Below are 17,960 nucleotides of genomic sequence, written 5' to 3' on the forward strand. Positions count from 1 at the left end.
CGAAATGAAGCTATCTGTTGAGTATTGGTGTTCAGTATAAGAGGAGAGGGTGATATTGGTTTTGTACATACCACTATTTATACTTTGCATTCTAATAAATGTTCTGTGCAGTTGACATTAAAATTAATACAAAGGAATTGTATAGTGTCTTTGTTGTTCCATATACCGTATTGACGCGACATGGTGTATCCAATTTCTTGGGATAGACATGAACTGTGAATTACACTAGTCGAATATGTTGACATGGCTCACCTGAGTCACAGTCACGTCCCTCTCTTGTCAGTACAGTCACGTCCCTCTCTTGTCAGTATTAGCCTATCCTGTACCGTGGTGTGCCTTACTGGAGGGGCAATCCCGCCATTCACCTGCACTGAAGACACTAGGATTTCTCTATGACTGCAACTGTTTATTGAGTAATCGCTTTGCGATGTCAATAGGTTAGGGGAGACAATAATTGGCCGCAACGTAGATTCATTGGCGTCAGTTCGAACCCGTTCGAACCCGTCAGTGACGTTTCTGTCACGCAGATCTACACAGAGGACAACGGTGCCTGACATGCCTCGGCGGTCCATGTACATAGTGGTAAACTATCAACAAGTAATTTTTGTCATTTATTGTGTTACATAAGTTAAAATAAGATCAAAACAAATATTCACAGCATATGTTTCTAATACATACATCTAAATATTCAAATACGAAATGCTTACATATATGCATAAATTACAGACATCTTGTTTTCGATTCTGGCCAGTATAAATCTCATGAACGTTGTTGAATCAATTTGATATTTGAAACATTTGCGTTGATTGTATGAAATTTAGTAGTTTCTCACCATTTAGGATCAATGCCTCTTAGAAACAAATCATATACATGGTATTCCTGCAGACTTAAACCCTGTAACGGTGCGCATTGTGTTTAAGAAAAAAGAGGGCACACTTACCTACCTTGAAAAGCGGATCTGTTAGCTGTCAAGTGAGTACAATTCATTTCTGGTTGATAAGATATGTAACTCTAATGATATCATGAACGTTACGTTATATTCCTTTTCACTTGTATGTTTTCACGTTTATACATCATTTCATCATAAATGCACTAGAACTACATAGGTGTAAATTCCTGACACATTATCGAGGTCACACAACATGATATAATGCCTGTTAAGTGTGTATAAATATAATGTTATTTTCCTGTGTATCACAGATCGCATGTGTATAAGTTACCAAACATCATCTATTTACAGGAGCATACACATTTATAAAATGATGACTTCACTGCATATTTTCTGAAATATTCAATTCAAATATTGAAATATTTCAATATTTACGAAATATCACAAACGCTGATCGACTAGATCTGAGATTCAGGCGAAAAACGTCTTTGGACGGGATGAAAACTTTACTGAAAATTTTAAAATTGCCACTGTTACAATCCTTCCTGGAGTGTTCAGGTGACGTCATCTGACTCTATTAGTAGTCATTGTCTACTGTTATCCAGTATTTAGGGTCGGTCTTCTCTCTGCTGCGAGAAGATTGCTTGATACGAGTCTTCTTCTTTGAGAAGAACTCCGCATCTGCACTGCCCTCGAACTGCTGTGTTCCATCAAACTCCTCACTCGCCCTCTCCTTTTTCCTTTTCCTTCTGCGTTTCTTCTTCTCACTTCCGGTTCCGGTTCCCATGTCCTTTAAGGCAGGCAACGTGTTCCCTCTTCCTGTGGCGGGCAGTGCTTCCACCTGAGCCGTGGTCATTTTCGGCCATTGTTCCTTCCCGTCCATGGATAACTCGTCTATGTCTGTCACGTTCTCGCTGACGGACGGCGAGACCGATGGACTGATTGGACGCTTGTTCTTCTTGATGTAGATAAGCACGCCAAGGAATGACACTGCCATTATAAAGATGATGACGCCCAGCACTATGAGAACGATAGTCAGAGTGTTGTCGTCTTTGTTCCGTGAAGTTCCAGTCTTTGGTGTAGTGCGTACTGTGGAAGTGGATCTTCCCAGAATGTTCACTTGGAACGTGGTGGTGGTAGCGCGTCGCTGGTCAGAAACCTCCTGTGCCTGGCATGAGACACATTAACTAGAATGTTTAACCTAATCGTTGGCTCACAAATCAATAAATTCTGATATGTCAGTAGGAAACAACAGAATGAGCAGTTCATATTTTCAGGTGGTTTTTTCATGTAATTAAACTAAGACATATACATACAAACAGAAACAGAAAATGTGTGTTGAAGATCGACGAGAGCGTGAAGAGTGTGAACAACAACTATCCATGGTTGCGAACATAGAAAAAGTTCGAAAATTCCATAGCAATGCTTAAATAACTGAATTCAGGAAACGAAACCTGACACTATATGTTTTCAGTTTCTGCAGCAGTATCGTAAGTTTGTTGTATAATTTCAAGTAATTTCATGTTATATATATATATATATATATATATATATATATATATATATAGAGAGAGAGAGAGAGAGAGAGAGAGAGAGATAGATAGATAGATATATAGATAGATATATATATATATACACACACACACGTGTATGTATGTATGTATACTTGCATCCATCCATCCATCCATCCACCCATGCATACATACATACATACATACAAGCAAGCATGCATGTATGTGTGTATGCATATACGTATATGTATGTCATATATATATATCACTTTTCAAAATAGAAATGTCTTGTCATCAGTTGATATTTCTTATCCATTGCCTACTTGTGTCATTAAGGTACTGCTATGTAACGTTGTGAGAGTTTCTTCACAGGCATCTACGTTGGCGTATATAGTTGAAATCCAGGAAACAGATCTTGGTAGCTGTTCTAATTAAGAGGAAATGAATGTTTGAGGAGTTTTGTTTTGCATTGGCAATCTATAAGTGTAGATTTAGGTAGCTTCAGAATAAACTATCTCCAGCAATGTATTTTATGTAAAAACAAAATACGTAAACTATATTAAATGGTTTGGAACTTCCTGACTTTGAAGCTTACCTCCAGAAACAAGCCTATCTGAGCTTCGCTCTCAGCCACAGTCGACAAGGGTTTGGTGATGTTCACTTCGCCACTGTTGTTATCCTGGATGAAGTAGTCATCGTACCCATATGGATTAGCTGAAACACAGCAGTAACGTTCAGGTGTTTTAGCACGATAGATGGAGGTATATGAAATTGACGTTACAACCTGTACTTACTTCCCTTTATCTGGTAAGATATGCTGTAGTTGAGTGTATCCCTGTCTCGAGCCATGATCTTGTTTGGGGAGATGTTCTCTATCTGACCCTGCAACAGGAGCACCAAGAACCATCAAGAGGCTAGTTGTAATTCTTCAATATTTGTCCTGTGTACATTTCGGAGCCGATATTTTCTTATATTTTATCACATTGTCCTGCTTTCGCTTGCTACCGTGGAAGACGTGTCTTTCCTAACTAACACTACCGTGTTCTCAGTTCCCATTATGCCCGGCAAGAGAAAATTTTTATTCAAAGAGGACGGGCTTCCATTTGAATGATGAATGCTCTTTGTAATAATTAATACCTTGTTAATGCAATGGAGAGTGAAACGCACACACATAAAACCTATAAGCTGCTTTCTAAACTGATAAGACGAGCTATCTCTTAGTCGATAGAACGACTTGGACAATATCATCAGCAGCATGGGTAGGTATTACTATCAAATTCTGACAACACCAGGTGTCAGCGGAAAGAAACAGGTGCAAAGACAAGTCAATTATTCACCTAAACTTGTGGACACATTGTTCGAATCCAAATAAGGAATTATGTGTTATTTAATATTATATCGTATGGATAATAATTGGAAATGTCTGTCAAAAGCAATGTCAACATTTTATTAAATATTTTGCAGAGGGTTTGAATGTCGTAAACTTCATCAAACACTTTAGGGGCCTTTATTGGTGATGGAAAAATGAGAAAACAACATGAAATATAGGTTGTAACCATCCACTATACCCTTCTAGTTATTTTTTGTATTTACCACAAACATATCGGTGACGTAGGCTGTGTACGAGGTGTAACACGTCCCCGGCTTGCACATCTCGTTGTAAAACTCCGGATCCTGGTCATCAGCATCATTTATGTTGACTGTCATAGTTGTAAGTGATTCCCGTTTACCAATGTCCTGGGGGTAACAATTACACAACACGCGTTACTGGAGGGCATCAAGTCCATGTAACGTGGAACCGTGGACCATCGTTAACACAGCTGAGAACCGTATGAAGCAAAGGCATGTCAAGGGAGGTAAGCCCATAATGAGGCAGACGTGGTGGAAGAGGATAGCATCATGGTCAAAAACATGGAACACAAGCCAAAAACAAACAAAAAAACAATTTACATAATAGAGCTTGGGATAAAATGACATGACATGACACGACACTGTATGGCATGACGCTAACGAATTGACATGATATGACATAGCCGCCAACACAGGATAGTAATCCACCCTACAGACCTTTTTAAGAAAGAAGAGTACACGTCCACAACGCTAACCTGAACAGACACGTTCAGCATGTAGTGTTTGATGGCCATCGCTTCAAAGTCAATATTCTTTGAGACACCGATCTCTCCTGTCTGTGTCTGTGTGACTGTGAAATGAAACCTTCCATCTAACTGAAAAAAGATGAACGGGGTTATTAAGCTCAGCCACTTACTAATTTGTCTTTTGTTGCTGTAACGTGTAATCTCCACGTACAACAGAAGTTCTAGCAGTGATGCATCATGTAAAATTGTAGAAGCAGGGAACAGCAGACTGGACAGATTTAGGACTTACATAAGAGAGCGGATTTATGCCTCGGGTGAAGTGAGATTGTTTGGATTTTCATCTAGGTTGAAGTAAAATAGATATGGACCTTTCGTTTTCGTTGAAATAAGGCGTGTATCAGATTTACATCTGGATTGCAGGATGGGTAATGTGAATTTACACCTGGTTATGGGTAAATGGGGGATAAAGGAGTCGATGCGGATGTACATGTTGTTATAGTACGGAATAGTATGTGACTTGGAAATGTTGGTCATCCCTAGCATGAGACTGAAGTAAGGTTCATATCAAACTTCCATTAAGGTAAGGTCGGTGAAGGTCTTTTTGAAGCAACAGTTGCTACGGGCCATCTTGTTTCAAATAATGTTGGTATATGGGAATATTTTTGGGTTAAAGTATGAATTGGTATGTGACTTACATCTGGGTTGTAGTAGGAGTAGATATTGAAGCCATATATCTCCTCCTGGCTTGGGTTGACGTCTCTGTCCTGGGCGTGGTCCTTCAATTTGAACACTACAGTGTTCAGGGCGGTGTTCTGTGGAGACAAGTCAGGTCTGTCATAACAAACAACTGGCGTAGGTCGTGGACATAACACAGTCTACCGTATATAGTCTATTTACAATACCTCGGTCACGTTGATGGTGAATGGGGCATTGATGAACTCCGGGTCGAATTCGTTGACTGGTGTAACGGTAACGAACCTCTCCAACGTACCCTTGAACAACCATAATATCACTCAGTCAGTTTCTCAAATACCATTGTAAGACACTTAAGTTGAAATACCTCTGGAATGTAACGTTACTGAGTTGATGACAATACTTACCCCCACTGGAGAACCTCCGGCCGTGCATGTAAATGAAAACGTGACAAACACAAGTTCTTCATGCTGAAATATAAACTCCACAAGTAACACCTGTACTGATACAGTGTTTTAGTTTGACCAAAGAAAGATAAATGCAATTATTTTCTTTATATGGTATATGGTGTTTTAAAATATTCCCTCCCTTTATTTACAGCTATATCAATGAACGATGACGTATACAGTACAGTGAAAGCTGACAAAACCGGTATCTGTCCAATAGGCAAGTTATCAACAGTTGTCAAAATCTCAGTTCCGTTCGTGGCTTGTACATTTATCATCAGCTCTACAATCCGGTATTGCTTCAGTCCAAATGAGTCCGGTTTACACAGCTTCCACTGTATACACACATGGTACATATTTGGGGCTCAGTGTTGTTACTGGGTCAGTAGAACAAACAGACCATTTGGTAGGAGACAACGAGACTGCGCTTAGTGACTATGTACCCATTTCTCGTATATTGCCTCCAAGTCCAGCGTCTTGTTGATGGCGAGGGTGGTGAATGTGCCGTTGCTGTCCAACCTAAAATATGACGTCAAGTGGGTCTTGATGCTGTCAGGTTCACTTATTGTGAATGTCCATTTGCTTGTCAGTGGGGTACTGATGCTGAATATCACATGACCTGGGATACATACATTCACATATAGCACTTACGAAATCTTTATTTTGAAAGCATGTTTCTGTATATGAATGTAAGCGACAAAACGCATTCCATAGTCAAACCATTTGCCTTTAAAGCTCAAACAGTTACAATTATATAAACACTTTTGACAATACGTTGTAATTAGTGTCTCATTTGTTCAGACATAACAACCGATCAACAGAATACATCAAGGGTTATACCTATTATAAATATTTCTATACAGTGATGAGGTATGTTCTTGGGTTAAACTTAAACTTTGTAAATTTAATTCAGAATCTACCTGGCCCATCTGTCTCTAGCACCTGAACATTCTGTGGAGGCAGGACGCTACAGGAATATGCAAATTCTGAAACAACAGGAAATACATAGAGAAATAGAGATGATCACCTTTACCTTGTATGTATGTATGTATGTATGTACGTACGTACGTACGTACGTACGTATGTATGTATGTATGTATGTATGTATGTATGTATGTATGTATGTATGTATGTATGTATGTATGTATGTATGTATGTATGCGCGTGCGCGTGTGCGTGTGCTTGTGCGTGTGTAAGTGTGTGGATCTTTTGAAACGTAAAGATGAGATTTGGTCCGCTGCACGAAACAAATCCCTTTCTGCACGAGAAGCTTCTCAAACCTCTTCCCTAACTAGCTAAGGTACAACTTGCTGACATTTCCAATGAACACTTGGTGTCATCGCTGATCTGCTGTCATCCTTTCATACAATGTCCACGGCTATTTGCCCTTTACGCCAAACATAATTTGTTTCCGAGGATAATTAACACTGACATTTGTCATGTAGCATAATATACTATTACTTGTAAATGTAACCGACCGTTAACATGAGTTGTTAACTATACAGTATGGCCTGTTAAGATATGCAACGCACACAGTTTCTCTACCGTGGATAACCACTAAATACACCTTAAGCAGTTATATTACATTTGCACCAAGAGCAAATAGTTCTGTCAACTTTTGTAGCAAACAAATGCCATGGACTCCTACCCCGTCCTTATACAACCGCAATCGTACAGTACAAGATATATAGTGATGAAAAATCACCTTTGTTTCTGTAAGAACGATTATGACACGGGTAATGAAATTCCATGAGAGCTCCTGAATAGAGCATGTTCTTTAAGAAGGTATGCATAAGCTTCTGAATTGTGTGCTATTGCTCCTCGTATTTTCAAATGTGAAACCTATTTCTATGAACACACAAACAAATCCGCAAAATTCTAAATTCTATATTATACACGATAGAACTAAGGTTTTCTGACATACGATCTCTTTACGGAATGCTACAGGTGTGACAAATGCAATATTGCCTCGTCAACACCGATGTTATATTGCATTATTCATGAATTCATTTTTGCCTTTAGCTCTTGTTCAGAGTATTCAAACTTGGTTTCTAACATTGCCATTCTTTTTTTGTACGTTTCAGATGAAAGCGTACCTCCAACAGTCGGTGGATTGTATCGTGGACATATGGGCTGACTTAACTAACTGATGTATGGATGAGTCGATGACTGTGTTGAAATAAATAGGTAGTTAGATTGAAAGATATTTAAGCAAAGAAGCACTAGATATCTAAACAATAGCATACTGTTTGTATCGCCAACTGATCCACATACCTTATCTAATTATACATCGCACCCGAATACCAGCACAAATCCCGAAATACCGTTCAGTCCATGTTATCGATACAATGCATGCAGTATCATAAACGTGGAACGGTCACAAAAACTAAATCAATCAAATAATCACAGTCAGCTCTGAAAAAAATGGTCTTAACCTTGTCCAGAAAATAACAAGTGTAATTTCCTGTAATCATCTATGATTACTTCCACGGCAGTTTGGCGTATAGCGTACCATGACACGTATTATAACATGACCTTGTAGTCGCATGCATACCTGTAACCGTTGCTGCATAAAGGAAAACACACACCCAAAGACATATCCGGTTTTTCAATGTCATTTTGTGAGGGAAGGAATCCAGTATCCCAACATTCAGTCACATAGTGTAGTAGGTTTATCGCCCCAAGATGGCGTCCTCCATGCTAGTCCACCGAAGTCACGTCAGATCCTGAGGTCAAAGAGAAACAACTGTCAATGTTCGTGCTTCAAGCCCTCACCATAAATCAGCCATATATGTGTCGAAACAGGTAGCCCCCATTTGTTTCCATGTAACGACACTACAGTGTTGGGACTGCAGATACCGAGGCGACAGAGGTTAACTGCGACACTTTTCTATTCCTAGATAACATACAGCGCTGGAAATTAATTACGTACTTGCGATCAGCACGATAGGACGCAAAATTACCTGTATAAATAAGAGATTAAACGTTATATTAAACTGGCGTTTATTTGTTTGTAATTTTTTTTTAAAACACACAGTGCATAATGACTATGCGTTATCTTGTTTATGGTGTAAATGTCACAATCAATGTGCACAGTCGGTCAATTTGTAAATTGCCGAATTCTCTCACTTAATTTGTAAATTGCCTGACAATTTCTGAAGTTTCTGGAATTTGCCTGAAATTAGTCGATTTATTGAACAGATTGGCTGAAAGCCAGTTTCAATGTGTATCATCCTTAGTATTATATGAAATCCTAACCAGAAAAAATATATTTTGCATATGCACGCACACCACCCTGTATAGATTGCTTATGTTACGCACACCACCCTGTATAGATTGCTTATGTTACATTCATGTCAAACTGGGTAAACTGTCATACATTCACGTGTGTTTATTACAATTAATGTCAATGTGTCAAAAATAAAAAACTAAAGGCTTTGATAATCAGCTGGCGGGTCACGATAAAGAACAGTCAATCCCGCCCTCGGCGACGTAGAGACGGATCTCCAGACAGGAATGCATCGACGTAGCCGAAGTAAACAGTGGATTATATGCAGCTTGAAATAATCTGATAACGTTTTGCATTTGAGCTGACGAAATCATGTGACTCATAAACACTGAATCAATGAAAATATGTCGTGTGCTTTAAAGGTTGTTGGATCATATACTTTTTAAGAAAAAGTTTCCTTATGCAGTTTAATTTCTGACAAAAATACAGTTTTCTTGTACCTGCACCTGGAGGTCTGATGACGAGACAGCATGTGGCCAGGATGGTGTCCAAACAGTTTTGTTTTGTCGTAAATGGCATGTTTGATTTTGGCAAAATTCTAAAAATGTGTGTTTTATTGTTTCCATGTTTTTCCCAACTTCTAAATCTGCATGGTGTTCACATCAATGGTAAGACAATAATTGTGTTTTGGCAAGTGTTTTGCAAAGGCTGGTTGCAATACAGACTTGGACTTTAGTGTAGTGCCGATCAGAGACACTATTCATTTTTTTTTAAGAAGACTGTATCAATGATCTAATCTCTTTTGCGCATATTTTGTGAGATTGAACGGTTGTTAAAGCTAAAACAATTTGCCAGAAATATTTGAGTCTGGATAAGGGCATTTAGTGGTAGAAAATGTCTCAGCCAAGTCTGAATACATGCTCCCAGGATCAGTGTGGTCCTACAACAAGCAGTAGATACAGGTGGGCAATACATGACCTGGATTCCCAGGATCAGTGTGGTCCTACAACAAACAGTAGATACAGGTGGGCAATACATGACCTGGATTCCCAGGATCAGTGTGGTCCTACAACAAGCAGTAGATACAGGTGGGCAATACATGACCTGGATTCCCAGGATCAGTCTGGTCCTACAACAAGCAGTAGATACAGGTGGGCAATACATGACCTGGATTCCCAGGATCAGTGTGGTCCTACAACAAGCAGTAGATACAGGTGGGCAATACATGACCTGGATTCCCAGGATCAGTGTGGTCCTACAACAAACAGTAGATACAGGTGGGCAATACATGACCTGGATTCCCAGGATCAGTGTGGTCCTACAACAAGCAGTAGATACAGGTGGGCAATACATGACCTGGATTCCCAGGATCAGTCTGGTCCTACAACAAGCAGTAGATACAGGTGGGCAATACATGACCTGGATTCCCAGGATCAGTGTGGTCCTACAACAAGCAGTAGATACAGGTGGGCAATACATGACCTGGATTCCCAGGATCAGTGTGGTCCTACAACAAGCAGTAGATACAGGTGGGCAATACATGACCTGGATTCCCAGGATCAGTCTGGTCCTACAACAAGCAGTAGATACAGGTGGGCAATACATGACCTGGATTCCCAGGATCAGTCTGGTCCTACAACAAGCAGTAGATACAGGTGGGCAATACATGACCTGGATTCCCGGGATCAGTGTGGTCCTACAACAAACAGTAGATACAGGTGGGCAATACATGACCTGGATTCCCAGGATCAGTGTGGTCCTACAACAAGCAGTAGATACAGGTGGGCAATACATGACCTGGATTCCCAGGATCAGTGTGGTCCTACAACAAACAGTAGATACAGGTGGGCAATACATGACCTGGATTCCCAGGATCAGTGTGGTCCTACAACAAGCAGTAGATACAGGTGGGCAATACATGACCTGGATTCCCAGGATCAGTGTGGTCCTACAACAAACAGTAGATACAGGTGGGCAATACATGACCTGGATTCCCAGGATCAGTGTGGTCCTACAACAAGCAGTAGATACAGGTGGGCAATACATGACCTGGATTCCCAGGATCAGTCTGGTCCTACAACAAACAGTAGATACAGGTGGGCAATACATGACCTGGATTCCCAGGATCAGTCTGGTCCTACAACAAGCAGTAGATACAGGTGGGCAATACATGACCTGGATTCCCAGGATCAGTCTGGTCCTACAACAAGCAGTAGATACAGGTGGGCAATACATGACCTGGATTCCCAGGATCAGTGTGGTCCTACAACAAGCAGTAGATACAGGTGGGCAATACATGACCTGGATTCCCAGGATCAGTGTGGTCCTACAACAAACAGTAGATACAGGTGGGCAATACATGACCTGGATTCCCAGGATCAGTCTGGTCCTACAACAAGCAGTAGATACAGGTGGGCAATACATGACCTGGATTCCCAGGATCAGTGTGGTCCTACAACAAGCAGTAGATACAGGTGGGCAATACATGACCTGGATTCCCAGGATCAGTGTGGTCCTACAACAAGCAGTAGATACAGGTGGGCAATACATGACCTGGATTCCCAGGATCAGTGTGGTCCTACAACAAACAGTAGATACAGGTGGGCAATACATGACCTGGATTCCCAGGATCAGTGTGGTCCTACAACAAGCAGTAGATACAGGTGGGCAATACATGACCTGGATTCCCAGGATCAGTGTGGTCCTACAACAAGCAGTAGATACAGGTGGGCAATACATGACCTGGATTCCCAGGATCAGTGTGGTCCTACAACAAACAGTAGATACAGGTGGGCAATACATGACCTGGATTCCCAGGATCAGTGTGGTCCTACAACAAGCAGTAGATACAGGTGGGCAATACATGACCTGGATTCCCAGGATCAGTGTGGTCCTACAACAAACAGTAGATACAGGTGGGCAATACATGACCTGGATTCCCAGGATCAGTGTGGTCCTACAACAAACAGTAGATACAGGTGGGCAATACATGACCTGGATTCCCAGGATCAGTCTGGTCCTACAACAAACAGTAGATACAGGTGGGCAATACATGACCTGGATTCCCAGGATCAGTGTGGTCCTACAACAAGCAGTAGATACAGGTGGGCAATACATGACCTGGATTCCCAGGATCAGTGTGGTCCTACAACAAGCAGTAGATACAGGTGGGCAATACATGACCTGGATTCCCAGGATCAGTGTGGTCCTACAACAAACAGTAGATACAGGTGGGCAATACATGACCTGGATTCCCAGGATCAGTGTGGTCCTACAACAAGCAGTAGATACAGGTGGGCAATACATGACCTGGATTCCCAGGATCAGTGTGGTCCTACAACAAGCAGTAGATACAGGTGGGCAATACATGACCTGGATTCCCAGGATCAGTGTGGTCCTACAACAAACAGTAGATACAGGTGGGCAATACATGACCTGGATTCCCAGGATCAGTCTGGTCCTACAACAAACAGTAGATACAGGTGGGCAATACATGACCTGGATTCCCAGGATCAGTCTGGTCCTACAACAAGCAGTAGATACAGGTGGGCAATACATGACCTGGATTCCCAGGATCAGTGTGGTCCTACAACAAGCAGTAGATACAGGTGGGCAATACATGACCTGGATTCCCAGGATCAGTGTGGTCCTACAACAAACAGTAGATACAGGTGGGCAATACATGACCTGGATTCCCAGGATCAGTCTGGTCCTACAACAAGCAGTAGATACAGGTGGGCAATACATGACCTGGATTCCCAGGATCAGTCTGGTCCTACAACAAACAGTAGATACAGGTGGGCAATACATGACCTGGATTCCCAGGATCAGTCTGGTCCTACAACAAGCAGTAGATACAGGTGGGCAATACATGACCTGGATTCCCAGGATCAGTGTGGTCCTACAACAAGCAGTAGATACAGGTGGGCAATACATGACCTGGATTCCCAGGATCAGTGTGGTCCTACAACAAGCAGTAGATACAGGTGGGCAATACATGACCTGGATTCCCAGGATCAGTCTGGTCCTACAACAAGCAGTAGATACAGGTGGGCAATACATGACCTGGATTCCCAGGATCAGTGTGGTCCTACAACAAGCAGTAGATACAGGTGGGCAATACATGACCTGGATTCCCAGGATCAGTCTGGTCCTACAACAAGCAGTAGATACAGGTGGGCAATACATGACCTGGATTCCCAGGATCAGTGTGGTCCTACAACAAGCAGTAGATACAGGTGGGCAATACATGACCTGGATTCCCAGGATCAGTGTGGTCCTACAACAAGCAGTAGATACAGGTGGGCAATACATGACCTGGATTCCCAGGATCAGTGTGGTCCTACAACAAGCAGTAGATACAGGTGGGCAATACATGACCTGGATTCCCAGGATCAGTGTGGTCCTACAACAAACAGTAGATACAGGTGGGCAATACATGACCTGGATTCCCAGGATCAGTGTGGTCCTACAACAAGCAGTAGATACAGGTGGGCAATACATGACCTGGATTCCCAGGATCAGTGTGGTCCTACAACAAACAGTAGATACAGGTGGGCAATACATGACCTGGATTCCCAGGATCAGTGTGGTCCTACAACAAGCAGTAGATACAGGTGGGCAATACATGACCTGGATTCCCAGGATCAGTGTGGTCCTACAACAAGCAGTAGATACAGGTGGGCAATACATGACCTGGATTCCCAGGATCAGTGTGGTCCTACAACAAGCAGTAGATACAGGTGGGCAATACATGACCTGGATTCCCAGGATCAGTCTGGTCCTACAACAAGCAGTAGATACAGGTGGGCAATACATGACCTGGATTCCCAGGATCAGTGTGGTCCTACAACAAACAGTAGATACAGGTGGGCAATACATGACCTGGATTCCCAGGATCAGTGTGGTCCTACAACAAGCAGTAGATACAGGTGGGCAATACATGACCTGGATTCCCAGGATCAGTGTGGTCCTACAACAAACAGTAGATACAGGTGGGCAATACATGACCTGGATTCCCAGGATCAGTGTGGTCCTACAACAAGCAGTAGATACAGGTGGGCAATACATGACCTGGATTCCCAGGATCAGTGTGGTCCTACAACAAGCAGTAGATACAGGTGGGCAATACATGACCTGGATTCCCAGGATCAGTGTGGTCCTACAACAAGCAGTAGATACAGGTGGGCAATACATGACCTGGATTCCCAGGATCAGTGTGGTCCTACAACAAGCAGTAGATACAGGTGGGCAATACATGACCTGGATTCCCAGGATCAGTGTGGTCCTACAACAAACAGTAGATACAGGTGGGCAATACATGACCTGGATTCCCAGGATCAGTCTGGTCCTACAACAAGCAGTAGATACAGGTGGGCAATACATGACCTGGATTCCCAGGATCAGTGTGGTCCTACAACAAACAGTAGATACAGGTGGGCAATACATGACCTGGATTCCCAGGATTATTAGATCTATATGCTGGTAAACGTCATTGATATAAATATCTATACCTTATCTTCAATCCGGAATAATACCCGTGTGAATTCCCTGCCGACTGTCAAACAGCGATACAGTTTCATACAGTTTGCAAACAGATCCCAAATCGTTTTATAGACGAAATACGTCCCTTGATACTTTGATAGGAATTTATAGTGACCATGACCTTCAAATACGTATTCAGCATCATTTTGGGCATCGCGTTTATCAATGCAATCGAAGTTAAAATCTTCATCAAATACTATGGGTGTACCGGCAATACCTTTAACAAGGCCCTACAGAAGAGTAACCGTGACATTGAGCTGACATAGAACTCAAACAAGCGAGGCGACATCAGCCATGTACAGATTCAATAAGGACGTCTGTGATCAAAGAGGAGGGATAAGGGAAAACAACATGCATCACAATCATGTCTGAATGCTTGACACATTTATTTCCAGTCCCGTAAACAATATCTGTTTATTTGACTTAATCCTGCATCGCGTTACCTACGCGTCATGCTCTGGGACTGAGGTCAGTCATAATGTCGGCTGAATGTCCCGTGTCAACACTACACATCTGGCCTGGCTCTCAAGCACTCTCCCGTGAAATTTATTGCTTTCTTCATACGAATATTCCATTCTTTGAAATGAAAAATAGGGTGTGTTATTCTGAACGCCCCATCAGTTGCGTAACACTTGTGTTTAGCCTGTTGTGAATTAGAGAACGTGAAACTTGATATCTTCACATCGTCATATCTCCCCTTCTCTGACAAGTAAATATGGTGGATAAACAAGGAAACTGGTGTCAAGCAGTTTGACTATATGTCGGTTTGTGTTCCCCACCATGCATTCCTCCAGATACGTGGCGTCCACTTGTAAATAATCAAAACTGAATCAGACAATCCAGTAATTTCAGCAATACCAGCAGCTCGAGTTACGATGACCTGCAGCTCAACAAGTCTCCTAACTTAATCTCCAGTTCTGTCAGGTCGTCATTCTAACAGGACAGATTGTTTGCTCTAGGTCCATTCTACCCCGGGAATATTGTGATTTTTACAGAGTTAAAGTCTCATTCGTTTACATTAGTGGGGTATATGAAAACATGTTATTACACTTCAGTGCTGTGAATGAAACATTTCTAGACTTCAGCCATGTATACGATGATATGGTGTTATACATGTATGGTATAACCGAGGATCAGATTATACGTTCTGATTTTTATCAGTGACGCTTCATATTTGAACTACTTTAAGGGTGAGATACTGTCAATAGTAACTACCTTAGCAGTTAGATTAGTGATGGCACATCATCTAGACGTCGGACATTGCGATGCAGTTTCATTGATTCAAGATTTTATAATTAGAGCCATATTTCCTTGATCTTACCAGAATCTCCTCATCAGATCTCACCAGAATCTCCTCATCCGATCTCACCAGAATCTCCTCATCTGATCTTACCAGAATCTCCTCATCTGATCTCACCAGAATCTCATCAGATCTCACCAGAATCTCCTCATCTGATCTCACCAGAATCTCCTCATCTGATCTCACCAGAATCTTCTATGGAAGCCAGTTTTGGATGATGCATAATTACCGTCATCTGTTGTATTATTATATTTAATAAATCTTGAATTAGTACATACAGAAGCCAAGTTACCACACTGTGGGGAATAGTACTGACAGTCCCAGGAAATATGTCGTTGGTCACGTGATAACGACCATAGTGACAATGTGTTCTTAGCGTGACTGTAACACGTCCCTTTTGATAGCAGTTTTCTATGTAAACCACCATTAACACATACATATGATAACGTTCACTTCCTGACGTGGGAATAATATGTGTTCCCTACCGTGGTGTAGCTAGAACAGGTCTTGTAAAGGTCTTAAAAAGGTCTCAACAGGTCTGCTCAGGTATGAAATTCGCAGACAAACGAATAATTCATACCAACCATTATATATCACATCTTTATTCTCAATTCATCAATTTGTAATGACTATAATTGTCTCCATCATAATTAATAGATATCAGTCGATGTTTGCTGCACAAAACCACACACTGCATTCCCTGGCCCAGCGTATCGGACGTACTTGAAGTGACTAACACAGACTCGTGTGGATAAACCCAAATAAATGGTGGTTAGCGATAGCAGCACATTCTAGAAACCCGGGATGGTTACTCGGTGGTAGTAATGTGTTCAGCTACACAACTACAGTGTAGTACTGATCTTGAGGCAAGCTGTTCTCTGTATTGAGGTATTACGAAAAGATGAAGTATCCTAAGTTTCAGTGTCTAAATCACAAAAAAGGGCTGGTTTTAAAGAACCTAAGACGTATAATCCTGTCAGAGATGACCTACCTTATTAAAGACAATGAGGTACAAATACTCATAGGTGGCCTTATAAAGGACTGGACTTAAACACTTTAAAATGTTAAAATTGCATTACAATGTATGGTCTATATGAAAACATTACTTTTGATAAACCGCATCTAATAACGGAGCACAATGGTCATATTGTCATATCTCCTTGTTCACTGGAGACACTTGAGATAGGACGCCTTGCGGCACGCTGTCTATTAATGCCCCTTAGTTCTGTCCGTCTGTTGGGTACACACTTGGGGTTATCTGTATCAACAAACTGGGGGTTCGCGGAATAGGTTATGGCAAGACAAATAACAGATTTCAAGAATTATGCAGCAAAGTTACATCAACAAAATATTTTCCACTGTCTTTTGTGACGCTTGTCCTGATGACTATTACAGAAATTCTACATTCTTACAGCTTCAGACATGCAACACATTGTCAAAGTCTTCACATGCACAAAAAGATCGTTTTCATGTTTTCGTGCCGCTGCTCACGGTGTAGCTGCAACGGCGTGAAATATGTTCAGGGAATATTTACCATGTGTAAACAATGCATGCCACTTCTAGTCAGAGACTTACACTCGGTTGTAAATAACTGGATACCACTGGATAACATTGACAATGTGAATATTGGACCACTGAAAAAAATTGGCATGGACAATATATGCCATGGTTCAACCAAACCAACATCTTACCTTACACCAGTGTCCTGTATTCCTTTAATTGTTATGCCGTACGTGTTATCGCGGACGCATATATGTCACATAAAGCCTCCGTAATCTAAAGTCTCAGTCATTATTGGCCGGTTTCTTGCTGAGTCGAAGTGCTCAACCTATCGATCAGTTTCGCTAATGTTTCCTACTACAGTTAAACAGAAACACCGGGAGATATCCGGATTGACTCGTGATCTGGGGCTTTGAAATATCTTGCTATATGCTCATGTGTTAGGTAGAGGTTCCAAAACAGGTATTGTATACTATGTAGTTTATAGTTTATAATATCTTAGCACCCACTTCCTCATTCACTCACTCACATAATCAATCAACCGACAATTCAACCAACAACTCAACCACTCAATCAATTACTGGTAACAACGCCACAAATGTACACACCATGTAAAGAGCCAACATATACATAACATGTAATATACCTGTCTGAGCGGTGCAAACAAATGTTTAAACTCGAAAAAGCACGGTTTCGGTATCGAAATATACCCCCACATACATATTTGAAAGATCATGTTTGTGTTGTGAAAA

The 17,960-nt window shown here is 41.5% G+C and overlaps 1 protein-coding gene across 2 annotated transcripts; it reads right to left on the reverse strand.

The window, feature by feature from the left end:
* Positions 1 to 597: 597 nt before the first annotated feature.
* LOC137284199 (protocadherin beta-7-like) lies at positions 598 to 17,564 on the reverse strand. 2 transcript variants are annotated; one of them, XM_067815924.1, is made up of 12 exons: positions 17,400 to 17,564; positions 8,190 to 8,361; positions 6,556 to 6,621; positions 6,079 to 6,254; positions 5,597 to 5,659; positions 5,399 to 5,488; positions 5,192 to 5,308; positions 4,506 to 4,625; positions 3,994 to 4,137; positions 3,195 to 3,282; positions 2,996 to 3,114; positions 598 to 2,057 (listed from the first exon to the last, which is right to left on the reverse strand). In XM_067815924.1, exons 2-12 carry the CDS (start codon positions 8,251 to 8,253, stop codon positions 1,467 to 1,469), a joined length of 1,638 nt encoding a protein of 545 aa, XP_067672025.1. In that variant the 5' UTR covers positions 8,254 to 8,361; positions 17,400 to 17,564; the 3' UTR covers positions 598 to 1,466. The 2 variants fall into 2 exon arrangements, with proteins under 2 accessions (XP_067672025.1, XP_067672026.1); XM_067815925.1 differs by lacking the exon at positions 17,400 to 17,564 and adding an exon at positions 15,730 to 16,030 and having other exon boundaries at positions 604 to 2,057.
* Positions 17,565 to 17,960: the final 396 nt, after the last annotated feature.

The sequence above is a fragment of the Haliotis asinina genome, chromosome 5 (assembly GCF_037392515.1).
Source record: "Haliotis asinina isolate JCU_RB_2024 chromosome 5, JCU_Hal_asi_v2, whole genome shotgun sequence".
NCBI classification, from domain to species: Eukaryota; Metazoa; Mollusca; class Gastropoda; order Lepetellida; family Haliotidae; genus Haliotis; species Haliotis asinina.